The sequence below is a fragment of the Aptenodytes patagonicus genome, chromosome 2 (genome assembly GCF_965638725.1).
Source record: "Aptenodytes patagonicus chromosome 2, bAptPat1.pri.cur, whole genome shotgun sequence".
NCBI classification, from domain to species: Eukaryota; Metazoa; Chordata; class Aves; order Sphenisciformes; family Spheniscidae; genus Aptenodytes; species Aptenodytes patagonicus.
This window is the reverse complement of record NC_134950.1, coordinates 9,911,811-9,932,069: the sequence shown is the minus strand read 5'-3', so window position 1 is coordinate 9,932,069 and position 20,259 is coordinate 9,911,811. Positions and strand designations below refer to the sequence as shown.

At 37.9% G+C, this 20,259-nt stretch overlaps 1 protein-coding gene across 3 annotated transcripts in view; it reads right to left on the bottom strand.

Annotated features, from left to right (window-relative positions):
* ASAP1 (ArfGAP with SH3 domain, ankyrin repeat and PH domain 1) overlaps positions 1–20,259 on the bottom strand; it is a 145,982-nt gene that overhangs the window by 54,474 nt on the left and 71,249 nt on the right. For all 3 annotated transcript variants that reach the window (XM_076329089.1, XM_076329090.1, XM_076329091.1), the window contains exons 4-10: positions 20,085–20,230; positions 12,359–12,433; positions 11,946–11,995; positions 9,586–9,715; positions 8,728–8,813; positions 7,528–7,603; positions 6,612–6,698 (exon numbers count right to left, since the gene is read on the bottom strand). In XM_076329089.1, the coding sequence (XP_076185204.1) occupies positions 6,612–6,698; positions 7,528–7,603; positions 8,728–8,813; positions 9,586–9,715; positions 11,946–11,995; positions 12,359–12,433; positions 20,085–20,230 (650 nt within the window). The remainder of the gene's footprint in view (positions 1–6,611; positions 6,699–7,527; positions 7,604–8,727; positions 8,814–9,585; positions 9,716–11,945; positions 11,996–12,358; positions 12,434–20,084; positions 20,231–20,259) is intronic.

The window sequence follows — 20,259 nt, the reverse complement described above, 5'->3', positions numbered from 1 at the left end:
CTGACAGGCCTGTAGTTCCCCGGATCCTCCTTCCGGCCCTTCTTGTAGATGGGCGTCACATTGGCAAGCCTCCAGTCGTCCGGGACCTCCCCCGTTAACCAGGACTGCTGATAAATGATGGAGAGTGGCTTGGCGAGCTCCTCCGCCAGCTCCCTCAGCACTCTCGGGTGGATCCCATCCGGCCCCATAGACTTGTGAGCGTCCAGGTGGCGTAGCAGGTCATTGACTGCTTCCTCTTGGATTATGGGGGGTTTATTCTGCTTGTCGTCCCTGTCTTCCAGCTCGGGGGGCCGAGTACCCTGAGGATAACTGGTCTGCCTGTTAAAGACTGAGGCAAAGAAGGCATTGAGTACCTCAGCCTTTTCCTCATCCTTGGTGACAATGTTCCCCCCCCGCATCCAATAAAGGATGGAGATTCTCCTTGGCTCTCTTCTTGTCATTAATATATTTGTAAAAACATTTTTTGTTGTCTTTAACGACAGCGGCCAGATTGCGTTCTAGCTGGGCTTTTGCCTTTCTCATTTCCTCTCTGCACGACCTAACGAGATCCCTGTACTCTTCTTGAGTCACCTGCCCCTTCTTCCAGAAGTGGTAAACTCTCTTTTTTTTCCTGAGTCTCAGCAAAAGCTCCCCGTTCAGCCAGGCCGGTCGTCTTCCCCGCCCGTTCTTCTTACGGCGTACAGGGACAGCCTGCTCCTGTGCCTTTAAGACTTCCTCCTTGAAGATCATCCAGCCTTCCTGGACCTCTTTGCCCTTCAGGACTGTCTCCCAAGGGACTCTCTCAACCAGCATCCTGAAGAGGCCAAAGTCCGCCCTCCGGAAGTCCATGCTTGTGGTTTTGCTGGCCCCCCTCCTTACCTCACCAAGAATGGAGAATTCTACCATTTCATGGTCACTAAACCCAAGACGGCCTCCGACCACCACATCTCCCACCAGTCCTTCTCTGTTTGTAAGCAGCAGGTCGAGCGAGGCACCTCCCCTGGTGGGCTCACTTACCAGCTGTGTCAGGAAGTTGTCTTCCACACACTCCAGGAACCTCCTAGGCTGCTTCCTCTCTGCCGTGTCATATTTCCAGCAGATGTCTGGGAAGTTGAAGTCCCCCACGAGAACAAGGGCTAGCGATTGAGAGACTTCTGCCAGCCCCTTGTAGAACGGTTCATCTGCCCCTTCATCCTGGTTGGGTGGTCTATAACAGACTCCCAGCAGGATATCTGCCTCGTTGGCCTTCCCCCTCTTCCCTACCCATAAACACTCGACCGTATCATCATCACAGTCGTTGCGCTCTATACAATCGAAACACTCCCTAACATACAGGGCCACCCCACCACCTCTCCTTCCTCGCCTGTCCCTTCTGAAGAGTCTATAGCCATCCATTGCAGCGCTCCAATCGTGAGAGTCACCCCACCATATTTCTGTGATGGCGACTAAGTCATATCTTTCCCGCTGCGCAATGGCTTCCAGCTCCTCTTGTTTGCCGCCCATGCTGCGTGCATTGGTGTATATGCACTTGAGCTGGGCTATCGATTTCGCCCCCGGCATCGGCACGCCACCCCTAGGCTCATCTCTAGTGAGCCTGGTTTTATCCCCTTCCCCCTTCAAACCTAGTTTAAAGCCCTCTCAATGAGCCCTGCCAATTCATAAGCAATGATCCTTTTCCCCCTGTGAGATAGCTGGACTCCATCTGTCACCAGCAGGCCTGGTGCTGTGTAAAATTACACTAGTAACTCTTAAAATATTTTTCCCCAAAGCTTTAAACCATAGTCATTTTACAAAATCAGATAATTCTTGTGCAAAGTAACAGAAACTGCCACAACTTAGTACCAAGACAGTACACAGTGGCAACAAGAGACATTGCATGTTAATGGAGCCACAGTAAATTGTACTTCCCGTAGTGAAGCTACGGCACTAGCACTTCTGCGCAACCCAAGACTCATTGTCAAGACGTGCTTTTCCAAGAATCAGGTAATTGCAAATATTACAGTAATAGTTTTTTCACCGATGAAAGGACAGGTATGCCAGCAAAATGTGTAAGAGCACTACAGATGTCCATAATGTTAAATAAACACCTTGAATGCATGCAACAGTAAAACAAGAGTTGCATTATGAGAACTTGAAAGTGTAGGGAATGAGGTTAGCTCATTTAGTACATTCGTGTTTTTTCCTGAATGAAAGTATGGGTGCTGAAGAGTAATTTTTCCATACATATTATTTTAAATTCAAAAAGATCCTAAATGCTTTAATAGATTTAACAGCCATGCAGGAATCTCTTTTGTCATCTGTGACAGCAAGTCAGTCTGAGATGGGTAGAAGTCTCACTTATCTAATGGCAGGTCCAAAGAGGTTAAAGGTGACAGAATTTACAATTTGGAGAGGAATCACTAGTTTCAACTTCCTTCTCTTGCACAAAGGGTCAAAGAAACTGAAAACTACACACAACCAGGGCCTCAATTTTATTATTTCAAACTGTTTCCCTGCCAAAGTAATTTTTGGTAAGAGTACTTCTGAATCTTTACAAATCCACCAGAGAAAATCCCATTCACGTCATGTTCTTCAATATTTCCAGTAACCCATAAACTTTCCAACAATGAGATTATAATGCAGTAATATAAGGGGGAAAATGTATTCTTAATCACAACCAACCAGGCCATTTGTCACAGTAGTAAAGCCCAGCTTTACGTACTTAAAGATTCAGATACACACAATGATGGAGAGCTGACTGGTGAAACTCAGGCCATGTGTCTTCAAGTTTCTTTGTCACTTAACTAAGGAGTGATGAATGCTGGCATGCTATTTCAGGATTAAAACACTGAATACCTAAATACCAGAGACACTGTTTTATCAAGCTCCTCACTATCTGCCAGCATCATTACGCTCTGACTCATGTAATGTAGCAGAATTACAAGTGAAAGTCCTCATGTTGAGTTCGAAAGAGACACTTGAACATCAATGTGATCAAATGGTTATTTTATCCAAAACAGTCAATTCTTTCATTACAGCAAATCTCTCTCTCCCATGATTTGCTTGAATAACTGACAATCACAATATTGCCACTTTTCCTTCTAAGACACAATGTCAATTCTCTTCAAGTCAAACACTTTATAACTTTTTATATAGGTAGCATCCGTATACACACACAGTTGATCAGGTGTCCTAGAATTTGTCTACACTATAATTAAAGTCAGAAAAGTTGCATAGTTTATTTTGGTGATGCCTGTGAAGCTGCTTTATTACAATATGTATCTAAGTTTCAGAATTTGACTTGTTTAATTTTTATATTTTAAATGAGGTTACTTTCCACTGAAACAGAATAATTTTTACTACACATCCAGGAAATAGGTAACCAAAAAAACCAAACACTATTTCATTTAGTTATTCTACCTCATAATACTCTAAACAACTTTTGAAACTTGACTTGTACTATATGCAGCCATGTATGTACAATACACAGCACCGAAGAACACCACATCTATCCTACTTTATTTCTGAGAACTGGCTGATTACCAAGTAGCTTGAACTTAACAACATATGCAGCAGCCAGGAGAGAAGGAGGTATTTTTCTTTGCTTCCCAGATAATCTGCTTGTGGAAGAAAAAGGTACGTGAGAAGAGAGCAGGTCTAGTTCCTTTGTGTGTTGGGAATCAATTCATAAAAGCACCTTAGAAATTAAAGTTACTTCCAAATAGCTCTTGAAATCTAATGTTCTCCATTCAACTTTTGGGGGTGAGGATGGAGAACAAGCATGAGTTACGTTCAGAGGGATTTAGATATTAGGAAGATTACAAATGTAACGCATGTATGGGAAGCTCTGTAAGTATTATGGAAGAGAGCTGGTAGGTCCATGCGCACATTGGAGATGGAAGGAAAAAAGGTATCAAACAGCACTGGGAAAGACTGTAGAGTATGAGATAAGGGAAAACTGAGTACTAGAAAGTGCTGGCACATCTTACAATAAATTGGGATCTATTCAAAGGTGCTCTGTAGCACTCCTGTCATCATTTGTGACAACAAAGAAATTCTAAAACCCATGTCCAGTATGTTGTAAGGTTGTGTTGTCCTTCAGAACGATGGGATTAAAGATGCAGGAAGAGGAACAGCCTTCTGGCCAAGGTTTATCTGCTATATAATGTACATCTACATTACAAAAGCACACATAGGCAAGCATTCAAAAGAAAAAACCACCACCACACTGTAAGGAATGACTCATCAATCATTCCTTATTAATTGTGAATCCACCTGAAATAATTTATCAACTTCAAGCCATTTATCTACACGCAGTAGCCATAACTACAATGGGCTACCTACAAAATTACATGAAAGCCCATAAAAATACTTACTTGCCCCAGTTACTAAAGTCCTATTTTTGAAGTAGTTCCAGAAGAATTCCAGGAAAGTAAAGATTAGTAAGCTTCACACCACATAAGGAAGATTAATGAAAACTACTTTTAAGAGTACATTTAGTATTCTATATACTGGAAAAATCAGTGCAGCTTTGTACAGAAAGGTTATGTCTCTAAAATCTCCTGGAGTTCTCTGAAGGAATCAGTAAGTAGATACACATGAGAAATCAGACTGATACAGTGTACCTGGACTTTCAGTGGGCACATTAGTGTTCCTTATGAAAGGGAAAGAATTACATTGCTACAGGACACGAGGAAAAGTCCTCAGATGAGCTAACAAGTTAAAAGCAGGAAACAAACAAATGAGTTTCACAGAAAGCTGTGCCAGCACATGTGGTGTCTAACACTAAAACAATCGGGAAAATTGTGAACAGTAAACTGTCAAAATTTACTAGATGGTATTAAATTATTCAGGATACCCAAGAAAGGCTGACTGAAGAATTCCTCAAGGACCTCACGATAGTGAGGTGATAGTGACAATAAATGACAGGTGAAGATCAGCATAAACAAATGCAAAGCGATGCAGAGGGCAAAAATAAGATACTGTGAGTTGACTATTAACATTCAGAAACAGGATCATATGGTTATAGGATTACAGCTGATTAAACGTTATATACCTCCTCTGCACTAAGCACTGGTCAAAAAGCAAGCCAATGTTAGGACTTACATAAAAAAAAAGATCAGAATGAAATGATCACTAGAAATGATCTAGTGATGCTATCACAAATTCATAAGCATTCCCATCTTGAGTAGAGTATGCAGATCTAAAAGTTCAAAACAAATAAAAGCAAAAAGATTTTTTCCACACAACATGTAGCAACAGTGGGAAAGACACAGCTGTAACAGAAGCTGACACAGCTTCAAAAAGCAACTGCACAAATTCAAAGAGAGGAAATCCATAGGGTGGTAGAGAGACTACAGAGACCGTCAAACTACTAATGGGAGGGTATTCTGGGAAAGTATCAGTGTTTATTGCCCTTCATTTTACTCTAAACATCCATGATTGATTGCTGTTGGAAATTGGCTGACTCAGTGCATCTGGTTGTAAATTATATTCTTATGTATATTTGATATTAGCAATACTGCCCAATTATAGACGTGGATGATCATATATATGCAGCAGAATAGCATCTAATGTTTAATTATAATAATACTTCATATTTCATAATAAATATTTAATAAGCTGAGCAGACACCTGGCAAATACTAGTGTTTTATTTACCTAAGAGAAAACTGAACAGAGGGTAAGCAATCTTTCCCTAAAGGTAAGCCACCCCATTCCCCTCCACCCCACCACCACCCCCAACACTCGGCTTCACCACGGGATATTCAGTATTTCTGATTCTCAGGCACGATAATTTGGAAAAAATCACAATATTATAATCAGGTAAACACTGTGATACATATTATATCCTACCTCCCAGTTCAAGGAGTATTCCAGAACATCTGCAATGGACATTGCATGTTCCCCCTTCACTTCTGAAACCAGTGTAATTGATGATATATTTTTCTTTTTAACTGCCCTGTCTCTGTCACTTCTATCTGGTTGACATACAAATTTTCTTCCTTATGATACAGTATTAGCAAGAGGGGTTTGGGAAGGAGAGCAACATCACAAAATCCATGTGAGTTAGCACATGAAGAGTAATACGGAAACCATACGGAAAGGCAAGCCTCCAGTTCTCGTTCTGGCTTACTCAGGATCACCTAGGTCAGGAAAATCCTGAACACAGTCTGGCTGGAGGATGGCAGGACACAAGAAAGAAGTGTGCATCCCATCCCTTTGTATTTTTTCCTGAACACTCATTCTTTATCATTGTTAAGGATAGGATACTAGGCTAGATGAAGTATTTAACTGATCCATTACAACTGTTCTTATAGTACATTAAAAAAAGTACATAAAAAAATATGAAATTACACAAAAAAGGAATAATTTCTTTTAACATATAAATTGAAAGAGAAAATTAATCTAAAACTATTGTTTGTTGATAGCTGGACATTCTAAATATTAAAATATTTTAAAATATTAAATATTTTGTCACAATGTTCAAAGTCCAACTCTTCTGAACCAGTAACTACACAAATTGAACATCCAGTAACTACACAAATTGAACATCCAGTAACTACACAAATTGAACATCAATTAAACCAATTTCTGAATACAGAATTCATAAACTCACATTAACTCCGAGAATAACATGTCTAAATTATTTACCTCCTTCTGATCAAGCTGCAGAGAAGATTTTATCAAGTCACGAAGAGCAGTAAGTTGTTTCTTTTCTTCATCTTGTGTCTGCTTTATCTATAGAAAGAGATTGCCATTATATGCTTTCTAGATGCAACTTTAATTTTAATTTTTTATGCATTCCAATATACCATTTCAGATGTCCTGAACAACCAGCTCAACTATTCTGTGTTTCTGTAATATTTGAGTTTATTTTCATGGGCTAGTCCATTCTCATGTATTCACCTTCTATGCATGTATTACTTGAAAAGCAAGCTAAAATGAACGTACAACTCTGCATGCTCTGTTCTGTTAGGCTTTAATGGCTCACTACATTTAATGCAACTAAATTAGTCTCTGAAATATTAAATAACTCCAATAAGCTCGACAGATGACTTAAGGAATGAAAACACAGTTTAATTTAGCCACAAACTGCAATAGCAAATGGGATTATTGTAATTCTTATTATAGAATACAAAAGCACTTGGGTGACAAGTGAGCTTTGATTCCACATTATTACTTGCCTTCCATGAACATCGTAAGTTAATTCATTCAAATTCATATCATTAAGCAGTTTGTTATGGAAAAATGAAAGTGGTAGCTAAAATTGATGCTAATAACGTAATCTGATTCAAAGATTCCCACTTTAAATTAGTTTTATTTTAATGCAGCATTAAATTAGTAGAATGAAAGCTGCTTTTCCTAATAACTGTAAAAAAGGAATACAAAGTTTAAGATAGTCAAAATGTTTTTTCCTCAGTCTAGCTATATTCCAAGTTTCAAAGAACACACTTTTCATTTATAAGATACAAATGAAATATACACTCTTGTAGTCATATCTAAAATGTATTCATATAAACAAAATATTTCCATTTTCAGACAGTATACTACTTATAAGTAAACTTACATTATATAAGTCAGCAGCCAACTTTTCAATATATTGTTTAAGTTTATCAGCTGTTTTCAAGCCATCTTGGAAGAAACTGTAATGAAAAATACCTGTGATTTATCAGGAATACATATAATTCATAACACAAAGTAGACTGTCTTGTGGAGGAAAACAGCAAAACCAATAAAACTTATCCAGCTCCTCCCACATTCGGAAACAAACAAACAAATCTCTGTCCCACTGTGTACTGTTTTACTATCAATCTAACCACACAATAGCACAGCTTCCACATTCCCCTTAGGTAATATACTTCAGAAAGGTCTGACAGTTGCATTTCGGTCCAGAAACATTTAATTTGCTTTGCGGATTTAGTCTCACTGTATAGAAATATAATGAGCCAAATAAGCACTTCACACATTAGTATAAGTGGCAACATATGAAGGATTAGGTTATAGATAAACAGAAGTTTAACTTCTATCCTCAAGTATTTATTCTAAATTAGAAATCTGAAGGAAATCAATTGAAATTCATCACTATGAAGTTGGGTTTTTGTTGGTTTGAGCGGGGAGGGGGGTGGTTTGGTTTTGGGGGGTGTTTAAAAACCTTCCCAGTAGTTTTAAAGTATGATATCTTTCAGCAGTGGAGATATACCATTGTGACTTTAACAAATATCAAATTAGAGAGAATATAGCTTAGCTTATTTTTATCACTGTTAGTCAACATGTTTCCCCTTAGTAATTTCTACAGTCTCTTTCCTGTATTTAACTTAAGTAAAAGCTCCTGTACATTTGCCTCTGTGGTTCTACTGATGACAAGGTCATATCTTACCAGTTTCACCTCAAGGAATTTCAAAGAAATTACTGGCTTTCACAATGGTTTTAAAATTTACATAAAAAACTAAAACCCATTAAATAGAATAAACAAGCTATTTCTAAACTTACATTCTAGATCTATGCCTCAGGAATTAAAATTAATTTTGTACACAACATGCAGGCTTTTCCCTTGGCCTCTTTCTCCATCACTCCCCTGCCCCACTCACTCACTTTCATACTCTCTACTGAAAGGCCACAGCCTAATAAGATGAAGTTGCAGGCACCCAGCAGATTACAATTATGGAAAAAATTCCTGATGTAACCAAAACAAATTCAAAACAAAGGGAAACAAACACTTGTGTAAAAAAGAAAACTGTAACTAAAGCTTAAAAAGCATTGCACTTACTTGCATTGTGCATGATAATACTTAATAAGGTTCTGCAGAAGGTCCACACCTTTTTTTGTCTTGATTTCATTAACCTTAATAAGATACTGTATAGACAGTGAAAAACGTGTTGATAATCATGCCTCACAACCTTCAACAGTTTTCAATCAACAAAACATCATTTGCTCAATGAATTATCTCTGTGTTTAACCTGGGTGCTGACTCATAAGCCACCCGCCCACCACAGTTAAGCAAAATATGAAACAAATAACAATTTATTTGGCCATTCCTAGAAAATTCAAACACCCCAAAACATAAAACAAATTCAGGAAAAAGTTTTGTCTTTTCCAATTGTCTGAAGATGTCCCTTTTTTAATGCTACTGCAGTAATTAATGAAATATTCTAAAAAATATAAATACTATGCAATTTAAAGTAATCACTACTAAAATGTAATAAAGAGAACTATTAATCCAAAAAGCATTTTTATGGAACTAATGTATCACTATCATTTATCACTTTATTAGAAAATTTAGAAGGCTTTAGAAAGTATGTTGGAAGAAAGATATCAAAAATACTTCCTGAACTGCTCAACCATAAACCTGAAAAAATAAGAAATATTTCCATAGTATATTTTCAGCCCAAGAACCTTAGAATAATAATCTAAAAAACAAAGAAAAGGAATAAAACAAAAGGAAGCCAGGTTTTGTACAGAGTTGCTAAAATAATTATTTTTGTATTGCTGTACTATGTGACACTGAAATCATTTCCTCCCTCCACCCCCATTAAACGACAAAGTAGATTTCACCACCTTTAAGTAAGGCTCACAAGGTACTTTTAAGTTATGGTGTCATAATTAAAAGCTGAAACTTGTTTCTTACTTCACACATCTGTAGCTGAAATAGCCGCCTTTCCTTCTCCATTTCCTCTGCTATCTCAGCTCCTGTTATTTCAGTTCTTATCATCCCATGCTGTTTTGCATGTTCTCTTTTTTCCTTTTCAATTTTTGTACTGAAATTTTAATTAGAAAACATTTTAGAGAATTTCTTCTACTATCATGTGACCTAGTATTATTTAGGGAAAAAAATGTCAAGAAATATTAAAGAAGCCATTCTGAAGATGAGTTCCTCTATGATACCAAATCCTATATATTTTTTTAAGTGTCCAGAAGTAATGGAGTCATGAAGCTGCCCTTCCTTCCTTTCATCCTTTAACTCTTTTCTCTAGTTTGTGTGCTACTTGGGGAAGAAAAAAAAACCTCATTCTTTCTGCATGATGTTCTCCATAGCCTTCATCTCTATATACTGCAGTGTAAAGCATACATATAACAAACTACTGACTTGGCAGGAAAATGGCAGAATAACTTAATCAAATGTGTTTCATGCTATTAAGGCAGGAATTAAGGAAAACAATAAGGCAGCATATAACTAATGACTTCCAGTCATTAGCTTTTCAGAGAAAGCCAACACTGAAATTCTGAAATAGTGAAATGCAAATATGGAACTAAGAGGCCATCCTGAGACTTTAATTAGAGCTTTGCAGTGTGGCTGTCCTTACATATCTACTCTGCAGGCTAACTGGATACTCCATTTGTAAGCAAACTTAGATTTCCAGTACAGAGTAGAAAAATCTAAACAATTTTCTGATTTCTTTAAAAAAAAAAAAAAAAAAATCTTTCTTCTCTAGCAGCCTTTTTGAGAAAAATAAACACTGAAGCTGTACTTCTGTAAAACAGGTGACAAAGCACTGTGTGTTTATTAGACTGGTGCTCCTTGCCAGGAAAAAAAAACCCCAAACATTTAAAAAGGATTAATTTATTTGGTTTTGAACTCCGCTTTTCTCCAACTAAGAAAGGCATAACATTTGCATGTAGAAAAAAGCACTTTTCAGTACTGCGCCTCTGAACTTGACTTGATATTTGCTCTTGAACAAGTTCTGGGAAATGGGGTTCTCAGAAATCTAAGGGACACCTTCTTGGTCTTAATAAGCCCAAGTGAAATTTGCTCATAAGATTTTAAAAAAAAAGTAACAAAACAACAGGCATCTTTCTGTAAACTTTCCAAATTCAGAACAGAATCCCACAAATGATACCATGTATTGAGTCTGTAAGAGATACCTCTGTCTCCTAAGTTCTGTTTAATGGCATTTGGTATAAATAGGCTGGCAAAGATACCCCTGATTTTACATATAGCAATTTGAGAGGCAGAAAGATTTTTTTTTTTTTAAACCACTTTGCTGTTTATAGAAAACTAGTCAATACTTTTGCAAAAGATGCAATATCTGTAAGAACTAAATAACTAAAAAGGAACAAAAAAACCATTCTACATGTAAATCTGAATGCTCAACTGAGTATGATGTTGTGATCTTGAGACAGGAATCTCATTTTTGCCTTAGATTAGTAATAACCTCATTTCCAGTTCAGTTGTTCATAAGGATTTAACATTGTAATGAATTTTGAAGGCAGAAGTTACTATATGTATGTAAGAAAACTATGCCAATAATAAATGTTTCAGCAGTTCCTAGTGGCCTGACTTTTTCTTTCATTGCTTTCTTCCCCTCCTGGTTAGACATAAATCAAACAAAGATGATAATAGGATTAAAAGGGGAATAAATGAAAGGATACAAAAAAATGAATTAACTCCTGAGACCTCTTGAATTCTGATAAAGCAACTGCCCATCATTTCCTTGAGAGCATTCTGAACCATTCCACTAACATTTCTGCAACTACGATACTACTTGCTTCCAACCTTCTATTTTTATAAATCATTCTTTACCCACAGAAGACAGGTATTAATAGCAAGAAAGTATTTTTAGAACCACAGATATTTTAGAAGGTCACACCAAGTGCACTAAAATTCTTGCTTCTCAAAAACAGAGTTCTGCAATACAGGACAACATATAAATCTCATGATTTTTAGTATCAATAGATTTTATGTATATGGTTATAAGAATGTGTAAATGCCATCTGAAATCCCCACAACTCACTGTATGATGTTCAGTATCTAAGCATTAATTATCTTCCTCACACTAAAGAATCATTGGGCAGTCTTTTAACTACTTCACAGAGAACATAAAAATATTTTATTTCTATTAGTGCAGAAGAGAGATGCCTTGCTCATATTCACATTTACATCCACAGATACATTACATAGTTTGGGACCAGGAGGGGAAAAAACAAAATGGAAAAAGAAAGAAAGGAAAAAAAAAAAAAAAAAAAGAGAAGAGGGAGAAAAATACTTACAATTTGGTTTCATAATCCTTCCAGGCTTTGTCAAAAGGCTTTTTGAGGTCCTTAGGAAACAGAAAATTTGGTTAGAACATTTCTAAAAATTTACCTTTATAGTTAAGATATCAAGTTATAAATAGAAACAAAAAATAGTTTTCTTTTAAAACTTTTCAGACAGCAGCTGGAAAAAATACTATTTTTGAATCTTGTAAAGTATTGCTTTCCTGTGCACCTTAAGACAGGAATTTACAATGAAATTCTAAAGCAGCATCACAGTCACACCAATTTTGAATTTTTCTTTGGACTACATATAGAATATTAATGCATGCCAACATAAGAAATAATTTCACAGGTGAATGGAAAACAGTCACAAGACAGCTGAACCTGAAAACATTTCCTTAAATAAAAAGTTAGTTTTCAACACTTACCCCTTTAACACCTTTTAAGTCTCCTTTTAAGAGAGAATCCAAAGTGAAAATAACATTGTGGCTTAAACCCTGGAGCTAAAAAGAAAAACATTATACTGTTATCATTCAAAAAGATTTATTACGCTTTTATCAAACTACTGCCAACAAGTCTTTGAACTTCACTAATGAAGTTGCAATCACCTCAAAATTTCTAAATTAATAATAAATTCAAGTCTGGGAAGAATTAATAAACATTCACTTGCATCAGACATAGAAGTATTAAAATTAATCTTTACTTGTATAGGGTGATATAAAACCAGAATTTTAAAAATAACATATAAGCAAACTTCTGAAAGCACCTCAAGGTAATCTTCAGTCTCTCAAAGCAAACATTTGAATATTGCTTAATTATTTAGGAAGCAAATTCATTTTTGGAACAAATGTTTCTTATAGCCTCCTGAATAAGAAGCAAGGACCTGCTGTGCTACAGGCAGACAACACACAAGGCACATGTTAATTCAACCACGAACAAAAGCAGCAAAGAGAGTCGCCAGCTCTTTGATTATTCCCAAGTATTTGGGAAGACTGTTCCTTTCCTTGTCCAGTGTGGGAATCTGACATTGGCTTAAACTCTCAGGAGTTTAAAGTTCACCTTGTTAAGTCCAAGCCTGTTTGATTACATATCTGTGGAAACATTCCGTTTGTCTTTGCCAGTCTGAGGGTAGAAAAACCTACTGCTGTGATCCTATCTGAACACGTATGGTGTGCATGGTTCCTGAAGAGTTGTGATCACAGGAAAGAGATGTGTATCAATACTATCCCAGTCTAGTGAAAAGTCTGTTGCCTCTCTTACTTCATCCCTCCCTTTGTTTCTCCCCCAAAATATTCCATGAATTCTTCAGTTCCTTGCTAAGGAAGGCTAGGGAGAATGATGGGAAGACTGCAAGACACCACATCCTCTGCTTGTAAACCAAAGGGGCAGGGAAGTGTTACATTAGTGTTTTTAATCTGCCATATGTAGGAGAGGGTAGCTGGGCCATACAAGGTCTTCTGAGCATATTTTAGTCCATGAAACTAATTTTTAAGGGACTTTTGTGAAATAGGTGATCTACGCAGATGAGAATATCAAAATGATCACTCAGGTTCTCCAGGTATAACATTCCATTCACAAACTCCTTATATATTCAAAAGACATATATGAAAAATTAAACATTTGTTTTTTTAGAAGTGAAATTATGCAATTTTAAATACATGCCCATAAAAGAAAAAATTCAAAGAAATTTCACTCTTGTATCATGGTTTACTTCTTTCATAGGCGTAAAATAAAGTCATGATGAAACAAGGCATGACCTGTGTGCATTTGCTGCTGTTTTACGAGCCAGGGCCTCTTACCAATTTACAAGCAACTTCTTGTACCATGTCATTATTTACAAGAACTACATCCACTATGTATAAAATAGTGTATTTTCCTTCATTAGATTCATTATCAGTCCTTAACTGAAAAAAAAAACCAAAAAACCAAAAACCCCAGACTTGCTTAATTCTCCAAATATCCTGGGCTGAAAAGATTTCTGTAAGGTGCCCTAGAGATTACTGCCAAACCTGACTGCCAGAACTTGAGCACAGTTCAGGCACCCGTTGTATCTGATACAAATCAGTCCTACAAAGCACAGTTCTCAAACTTGCTGTGCATTATCCTCTGGAAAGCACTGGGGTCTCAGCATGGCAGAGGGGAAGGTGGATCTTCTGAACGCAGGTTATTATACAGCTACTTAATTATCACCTGATAGCTTGTCAGCCACCCCTCAAGTTTTGTTCTTTTTAGACAGCTTGCAGATATTACAACTGATAATTATTCTTAGCATGAGATGGATTCAAATTCAGAAAACATGACACAGACTTGTACCTTCATGTTCAAGATATCTCGACAACTGTTTCATGTGTCAAAATTTTATATTTTTTAAATTCACAAAATCTGATACTCAAAATGTATTCAAAGCAAGATAAAGGACAACCACTAGAACGTCTTGAGCTGCAGCCTCAAACAACAGCATGAACACAGAGCAAAGGTTCTTCACAGTTTAAAAGATCAAGATCTGAGAAGGGATTTTCTCCTTAATTGCAACAGCATAATTAGTACTCAAATATTGATTTTGTACGAAACAAAAAAAAGCAACCCCATCACTTTCAGTGATTAAAACCCCAAAAGATTTTTTCTTTACCTGGCTTCACTAAAGGAGTTTAAATAGAATCAAAGCTTAGACTACATGCTGTAAAGAGCTAGGTTCTGTTTTTCTTTCTTCTTAAATATTTGCACATGCCCACCCCCCAATATTATTTCAAGACAGAAATAAAAGGAGCCAGGGAATTTGTAGAGGATTATGCCCTTTCGTAATTTGTCCTCTGTTGGCTTTTTATCTCAATACACAACTCACAACTAACAACTCCCTGACAATGTCAATTTTGTTGGAGAAGGAAAAGAATTACAAATATTAAGCCAACAAGTGATTAAGGTAATACCTACTTTATCAATATGCAGATTAAAGAAAAATTTAATTAAGAAAACAACAATAAATTATTGTTTTCATTCTCAACCATTTCAATCAGTTTCCACTTAACAACCTTAACTGAAGTTCATACCTCAAACGTGAATTTTGAGAAAGAATATTCAAAAGATTTTAATCCCATCCTAGTTCATAAAAACAGAGAGAACACGTATTTCTGCAATATGGGTGGATATGGCAGACTTAAAGCAGTTATTAGGGCAGGCATGAACAACAGTACATTACTGTAGCTTTTTTTCATTTTTCCAAGTGTGTCCGTTAAGGATAACCAATTCAAGCCATTAATACTTGGCTTGAAATTACTGAACAGTAGCCAGCTAGTATGTCAGCTAGGGGGAAAAAAAAAAAAAATGTAACTAGCAGTGTATTACTCCAATGTGGTAAGATTTTAGAATCATTTATTACACTGTTGAAGACTTGATAAGCCCAAATGAATTAGAAACACGTCTGATAACAAAGCAAAACAGTCTCATATCTAGAGCAAAATAAAGGAAAAAACCTTAACAGATGAAAATATGTATGATAATTTGGGGAGGAGGGATGTGAGAGAAGATAATTTACCTGCAAAGATTAGCTGAGGAAGTTTACAGGAAGGGGAGGTGGGAAAAAACAAGCTTTGAACATTTGGAAAAAGCCAAGCACCATGCAAAATCTTTAAAAAACAAGTAATCTGCAAGTGCTCCAAATGTTCTTCCAAAACCTCATCTACATTAATTTAAAGATATTGACACACTCAGTTTCACGTATGCAGATCTTCATAGAGCTTTTTAATGCACTATTATAATGAATTACTACATAAAGAATGAAACCTGGAACAGGAAAGGAGGTAGAAGTAGCAACAGTGACATACAGTCCCCCTCTCAACGGCTTTTTCACTGGACCTCAAACTTGTATTTCGATATTATAAAAAATCTTTTTCTTTCAGTGAAATTGTATTAATCAGACCGATGCTTAAGAACAACAGTGGGTCAACAATGCAGAATTATCTATCTTGGAGAGAAGAAAGGTGAAAAATAAGTGTTTCTAAAATGCCAAGACACTTGTAAAATAAGCTTGTTGTCTACTTGAGACTGCTGAATGAAGTAAATTATGGAATAGGCTATTTTAAATGCTGTCAACAAAAATTTAGATAGGTAACGCTTCGTAGACTAGCTGAAATAGTATAATGTTGTTTTGAATGAGCGTGGCTTCTTAAGTTGAGAGCTTTTTCCTCTCAATCAGCACTACTTTAAATAAATAATCCCTCACTTGTTGTTTGCCAGTTGACAGAAGTTAAAAATTTCTGTGTAAGTCCTGCGAGGACTGATGTGGTCCAGAGAGCTTCCAACAAACTTGAGTTCTAGTCCCAAACTGTCCTCAAACTGCATTTTAACACACACTTTAAAATAGTTATTTTTAATTGTGTGCCAAAGTAAGATTAAAGGAGGCCAAAATAACCCACAATGACAGAAGTCTTTACAGAGGAAATCAGGTCCCTCGCATATCTACCGGTCTTTAAAACTGCCAACTTTGAAACAAAGGATGATCCAGGTAATAGGCCGGAGCAAAGCTCTTAAAGAAAGCAAGCTTCATTAGGATAAGTGTGATCATCCTTAGATGATTAAGTAGGTGATGAAGAAGAGGCAAGACTCAGAAGGCAGAAATAAGCCCAAACATGAGAGGTCAGAAGTGACACCCCATTTTGAGTGTTGCTAGGGCTTGTGTAGTCTGAGGTGATTATAAGTGAATCTCAGAAGAGTGCAGAAAGTCAGGTGAGAATGTCTGCTGATACTAAGCTATTCTGGGTAGTAAAGCAAAAGCCAGGTATGAAGAGTCGCATAAGAACCTTGTAACACTTACCCCTGAAAGAATGAAATTAAAGATTGAAGTCTATGCTGAAAAATGTGAAGTGATGCATAAGAAGAAAAAACTGCATACAAAATCATGCTTATGAAATAACAATCATCAAGAAAAACATCTCAAGGAAAAAATACACAGAATCCCTTGAAAACATCAAGCTCAATGCTCAGTAACCGTAAAGCAATCAGCCTTCATAAAAGGGAATAAGAAATGGAACCATCTTCACATTTGTCCCCCCTCATTTCAGAAAAGGGCATAACAGTGCTAAGAGAAGATACAGAAAGGACCAACAAGGACAATTCAAGTTATGGAATAACTAGGACTCAGCTAGAAAATCAACAGAGGAGGGAAAGGAAGAATGATAGCTATCTGTAAATTCCTGGGAAAAACAGGGGAATTCTTACATTTCTTATATCTTACAAGAATCAGGGAACAATAACTGAAAGGATCAGGTTCAAAAGAAATAGAAACGACATTTCAGAGAGCAGTTAATTTTAGCACTCTGGAGGAATCCACCATATTCTGTGCCAAGCTGTCCTGGTTTTGGCAGGGATAGAGTTAATTTCCTTCCTAGTAGCTGGTACAGTGTTTTGGATTTAGGATGAGAACAAAGTTGATAACACACCGGTGTTTTAGTTGTTGCTAGGTAATGCTTACACTAGCCAAGGACTTTTCAGCTTCCCATGCTCTACCGACTGAGAAGGCTGGAGGTGCACAAGAAGCTGGGAGGGGGCACAGCCAAACTGGCCAAAGGGACATTCCATACCATGGGACGTCATGCTCAGTACATAAACTGGGGAAAGCTGGCCGGGGGGGCCGCTGCTCGGGGACTGGCTGGGCATCGGTCAGCGGGTGGTGAGCAATTGTACTGTGCATCACTTGCTTTGTGTATTATTATTATTATTATCATTATTATTATTATTATCATTTTATTTCAATTATTAAACTGTTTTTATCTCAACCCACGAGTTTTTCTAACTTGTGCTCTTCCAATTCTCTCCCCCATCCCACCGGGTGGGGGGGAGTGAGCGAGCGGCTGCGTGGTGCTTAATTGCCGACTGAGATTAAACCACGACACAAGCATAGCATATATTCAAGAAATCCTTAGATAAATTCATGGAAGTAACACCAAACGAGGACCACAGAGCAAAAGCTATTGCCTTCAGCTCCAACATCTCTGAGCTGAAGATTGTTTTCATGACCACAGTACAGAAGGTACCCCTGTATGTTTGCTTTCTTCCTACACTCTTCCCTGAAGATTCACTCTTGGGCAACTATCAAAGCCAGGGTACTGGCTACATGGACCTCTAATGTGACCTAAACCAGTTGTGCTCGTGCTAGGGACTCTAGGAAAGAAAGCCTGTAATACTGCTTATACTTTACACACCAAAAAGCTTGGAGATAAGCTCAACTATAAGAAAAACATAAAATTGAAGCTACCGCTTTCTGAATACAACAGCTATCAAACCCATGAAACATGATTTCACAAGAAATGTGGCTTTGTTACTTTCAGTATTCAAAGATATTTGTAATGACTACAGTTTTATTAATTCAGCTTTCAGAAGTAAAAGGCCTAAGCCAAACTTTCATAGAATCATAGAATAGTTTGGGTTGGAAGGGACCTCTAAAGGTCATCTAGGCCAACCCCCCTGCCATGGGCAGGGACATCTTCAACTAGATCAGGTTGCTCAGAGCCCCCTCCAACCTGACCTGGAATGTTTCCAGGCATGGGGCATCCACCACCTCGTTGGGCAACCTGTCCCACTGTTTCAACACCCTCAGCGGAAAAAATTCCTTCCTTATCTCTAGTCTCAATCTACCCCCCTTTAGGTTAAAACCATTCCCCCTTGTCCTGTTGCAACAGGCCCTGCTAGAAAGTTTGCTGCCATCTTTTTTAGAAGCCCCCTTGAAGTACTGATAGGCTGCAATAAGGTCTCCCCAAAGCCTTCTCTTCTCCAGGCTGAACAACCCCAACTCTCTCAGCCTTTCTTCATAGCAGAGGTGTTCCATCCCCCTGATCATTTTTGTGACCCTCCTCTGGACCCGCTCCAACAGGTCCATGTCTTTCTTATGCTGAGGGCTCCAGAGCTGGACACAGTACTCCAGGTGGGGTCTCACCAGAGCAAAGCAGAGGGGCAGAATCCCCTCCCTCGACCTGCTGGCCACGCTTCTTTTGATGCAGCCCAGGATACGCTTGGCCTTCAGGGCTGCGAGTGCACATTGCTGGCTCATGTCCAGCTTTTCATCCACCAGTACCCCCAAGTCCTTCTCGGCAGGGCTGCTCTCAAGCCCTTCATCCCTCAGCCTGTAGTGATACCGGGGGTTGCCCCGACCCAGGTGCAGGACCTTGCACTTGGCCTTGTTGAACCTCATGAGGTTCCCACGGGCCCACTTCTTGAGCTTGTCCAGGTCCCTCTGGATGGCATCCCGTCCCTCTGGCGTGTCAACCGCACCACTCAGCTTGGTGTCATCTGCAAACTTGCTGAGGGTGCACTCGATCCCACTGTCTATGTCATTGATGAAGATATTAAGCAGTACTGGTCCCAATATGGACCCCTGCGGGACGCCACTTGTCACCAACCTCCATCTGGACATTAAGCCATTGACCACTACCCTCCGGATGTGACCATCTAACCAATTCCTCACCCACCACACAGTCCACCCATCAAATCCCTACCTCTCCAGTTTAGAGAGAAGGATGTTGTGGGGGACCGTGTCAAAGGCCTTACAGAGGTCCAGATAGATGACATCTGTAGCCCTTCCCGTGTCCACTGATGTAGTCATAAGAAAGCCACTAGGTTAGTCAGGCAGGATTTGTCCTTGGTGAAGCCATCAGCTTTAGATGAGACAAACCTTTAAACCACCTTCATAAGCCTAATATTTAAGCAATGGATGCTTTGTATACCACAGGGAGAATGGACTATTAACACCATTTAAGCACGCTCCCCAAATAGTTATCTTTCTTCCAAATAGTGGAAGTTTCTCTTTTTGCGATAAGAGAAAAAAGCCATAACTAATGGTATTGGATTTTTAACTGGAAAGACTTCAAGTCAGGGAATGATTTAAAATTAAGGTCCATAAGAAGAGATATATAACACCGTCAATCACTTGAGAACGATGCCTTAAGTGATGTCTCAACATTTATATTTTTCTTCTTAACTGCCAATTAACAATTGAACACAGCGAGTGTGTAATAACACCCTTTAGAGATAACCTCTGCAGAAATTATTATGTTTTTGAAAAAAACTGAAAGCATCTCAAATTCTCATCAGGATCATGAAGGTGTTGTATTGTACTTTATTTTGGGAAAAACTAAAAAACTAAGAAAGTTTGAAACTCCTCACCAGGTTCTTCAGCAGCGTTGATAATTCTTTAGTAAGCGTGGAAAATTTTACAAAAGCTGTGCCAAGATCTGGATTATCCCGACTTAAAAAATTACTTCCAAATTTATCTAGTACTTGTGCATAGTTTTCTTCATTTTGAACATGATCTGCAAAAAAAAAATTAGAAGTCAGTTTC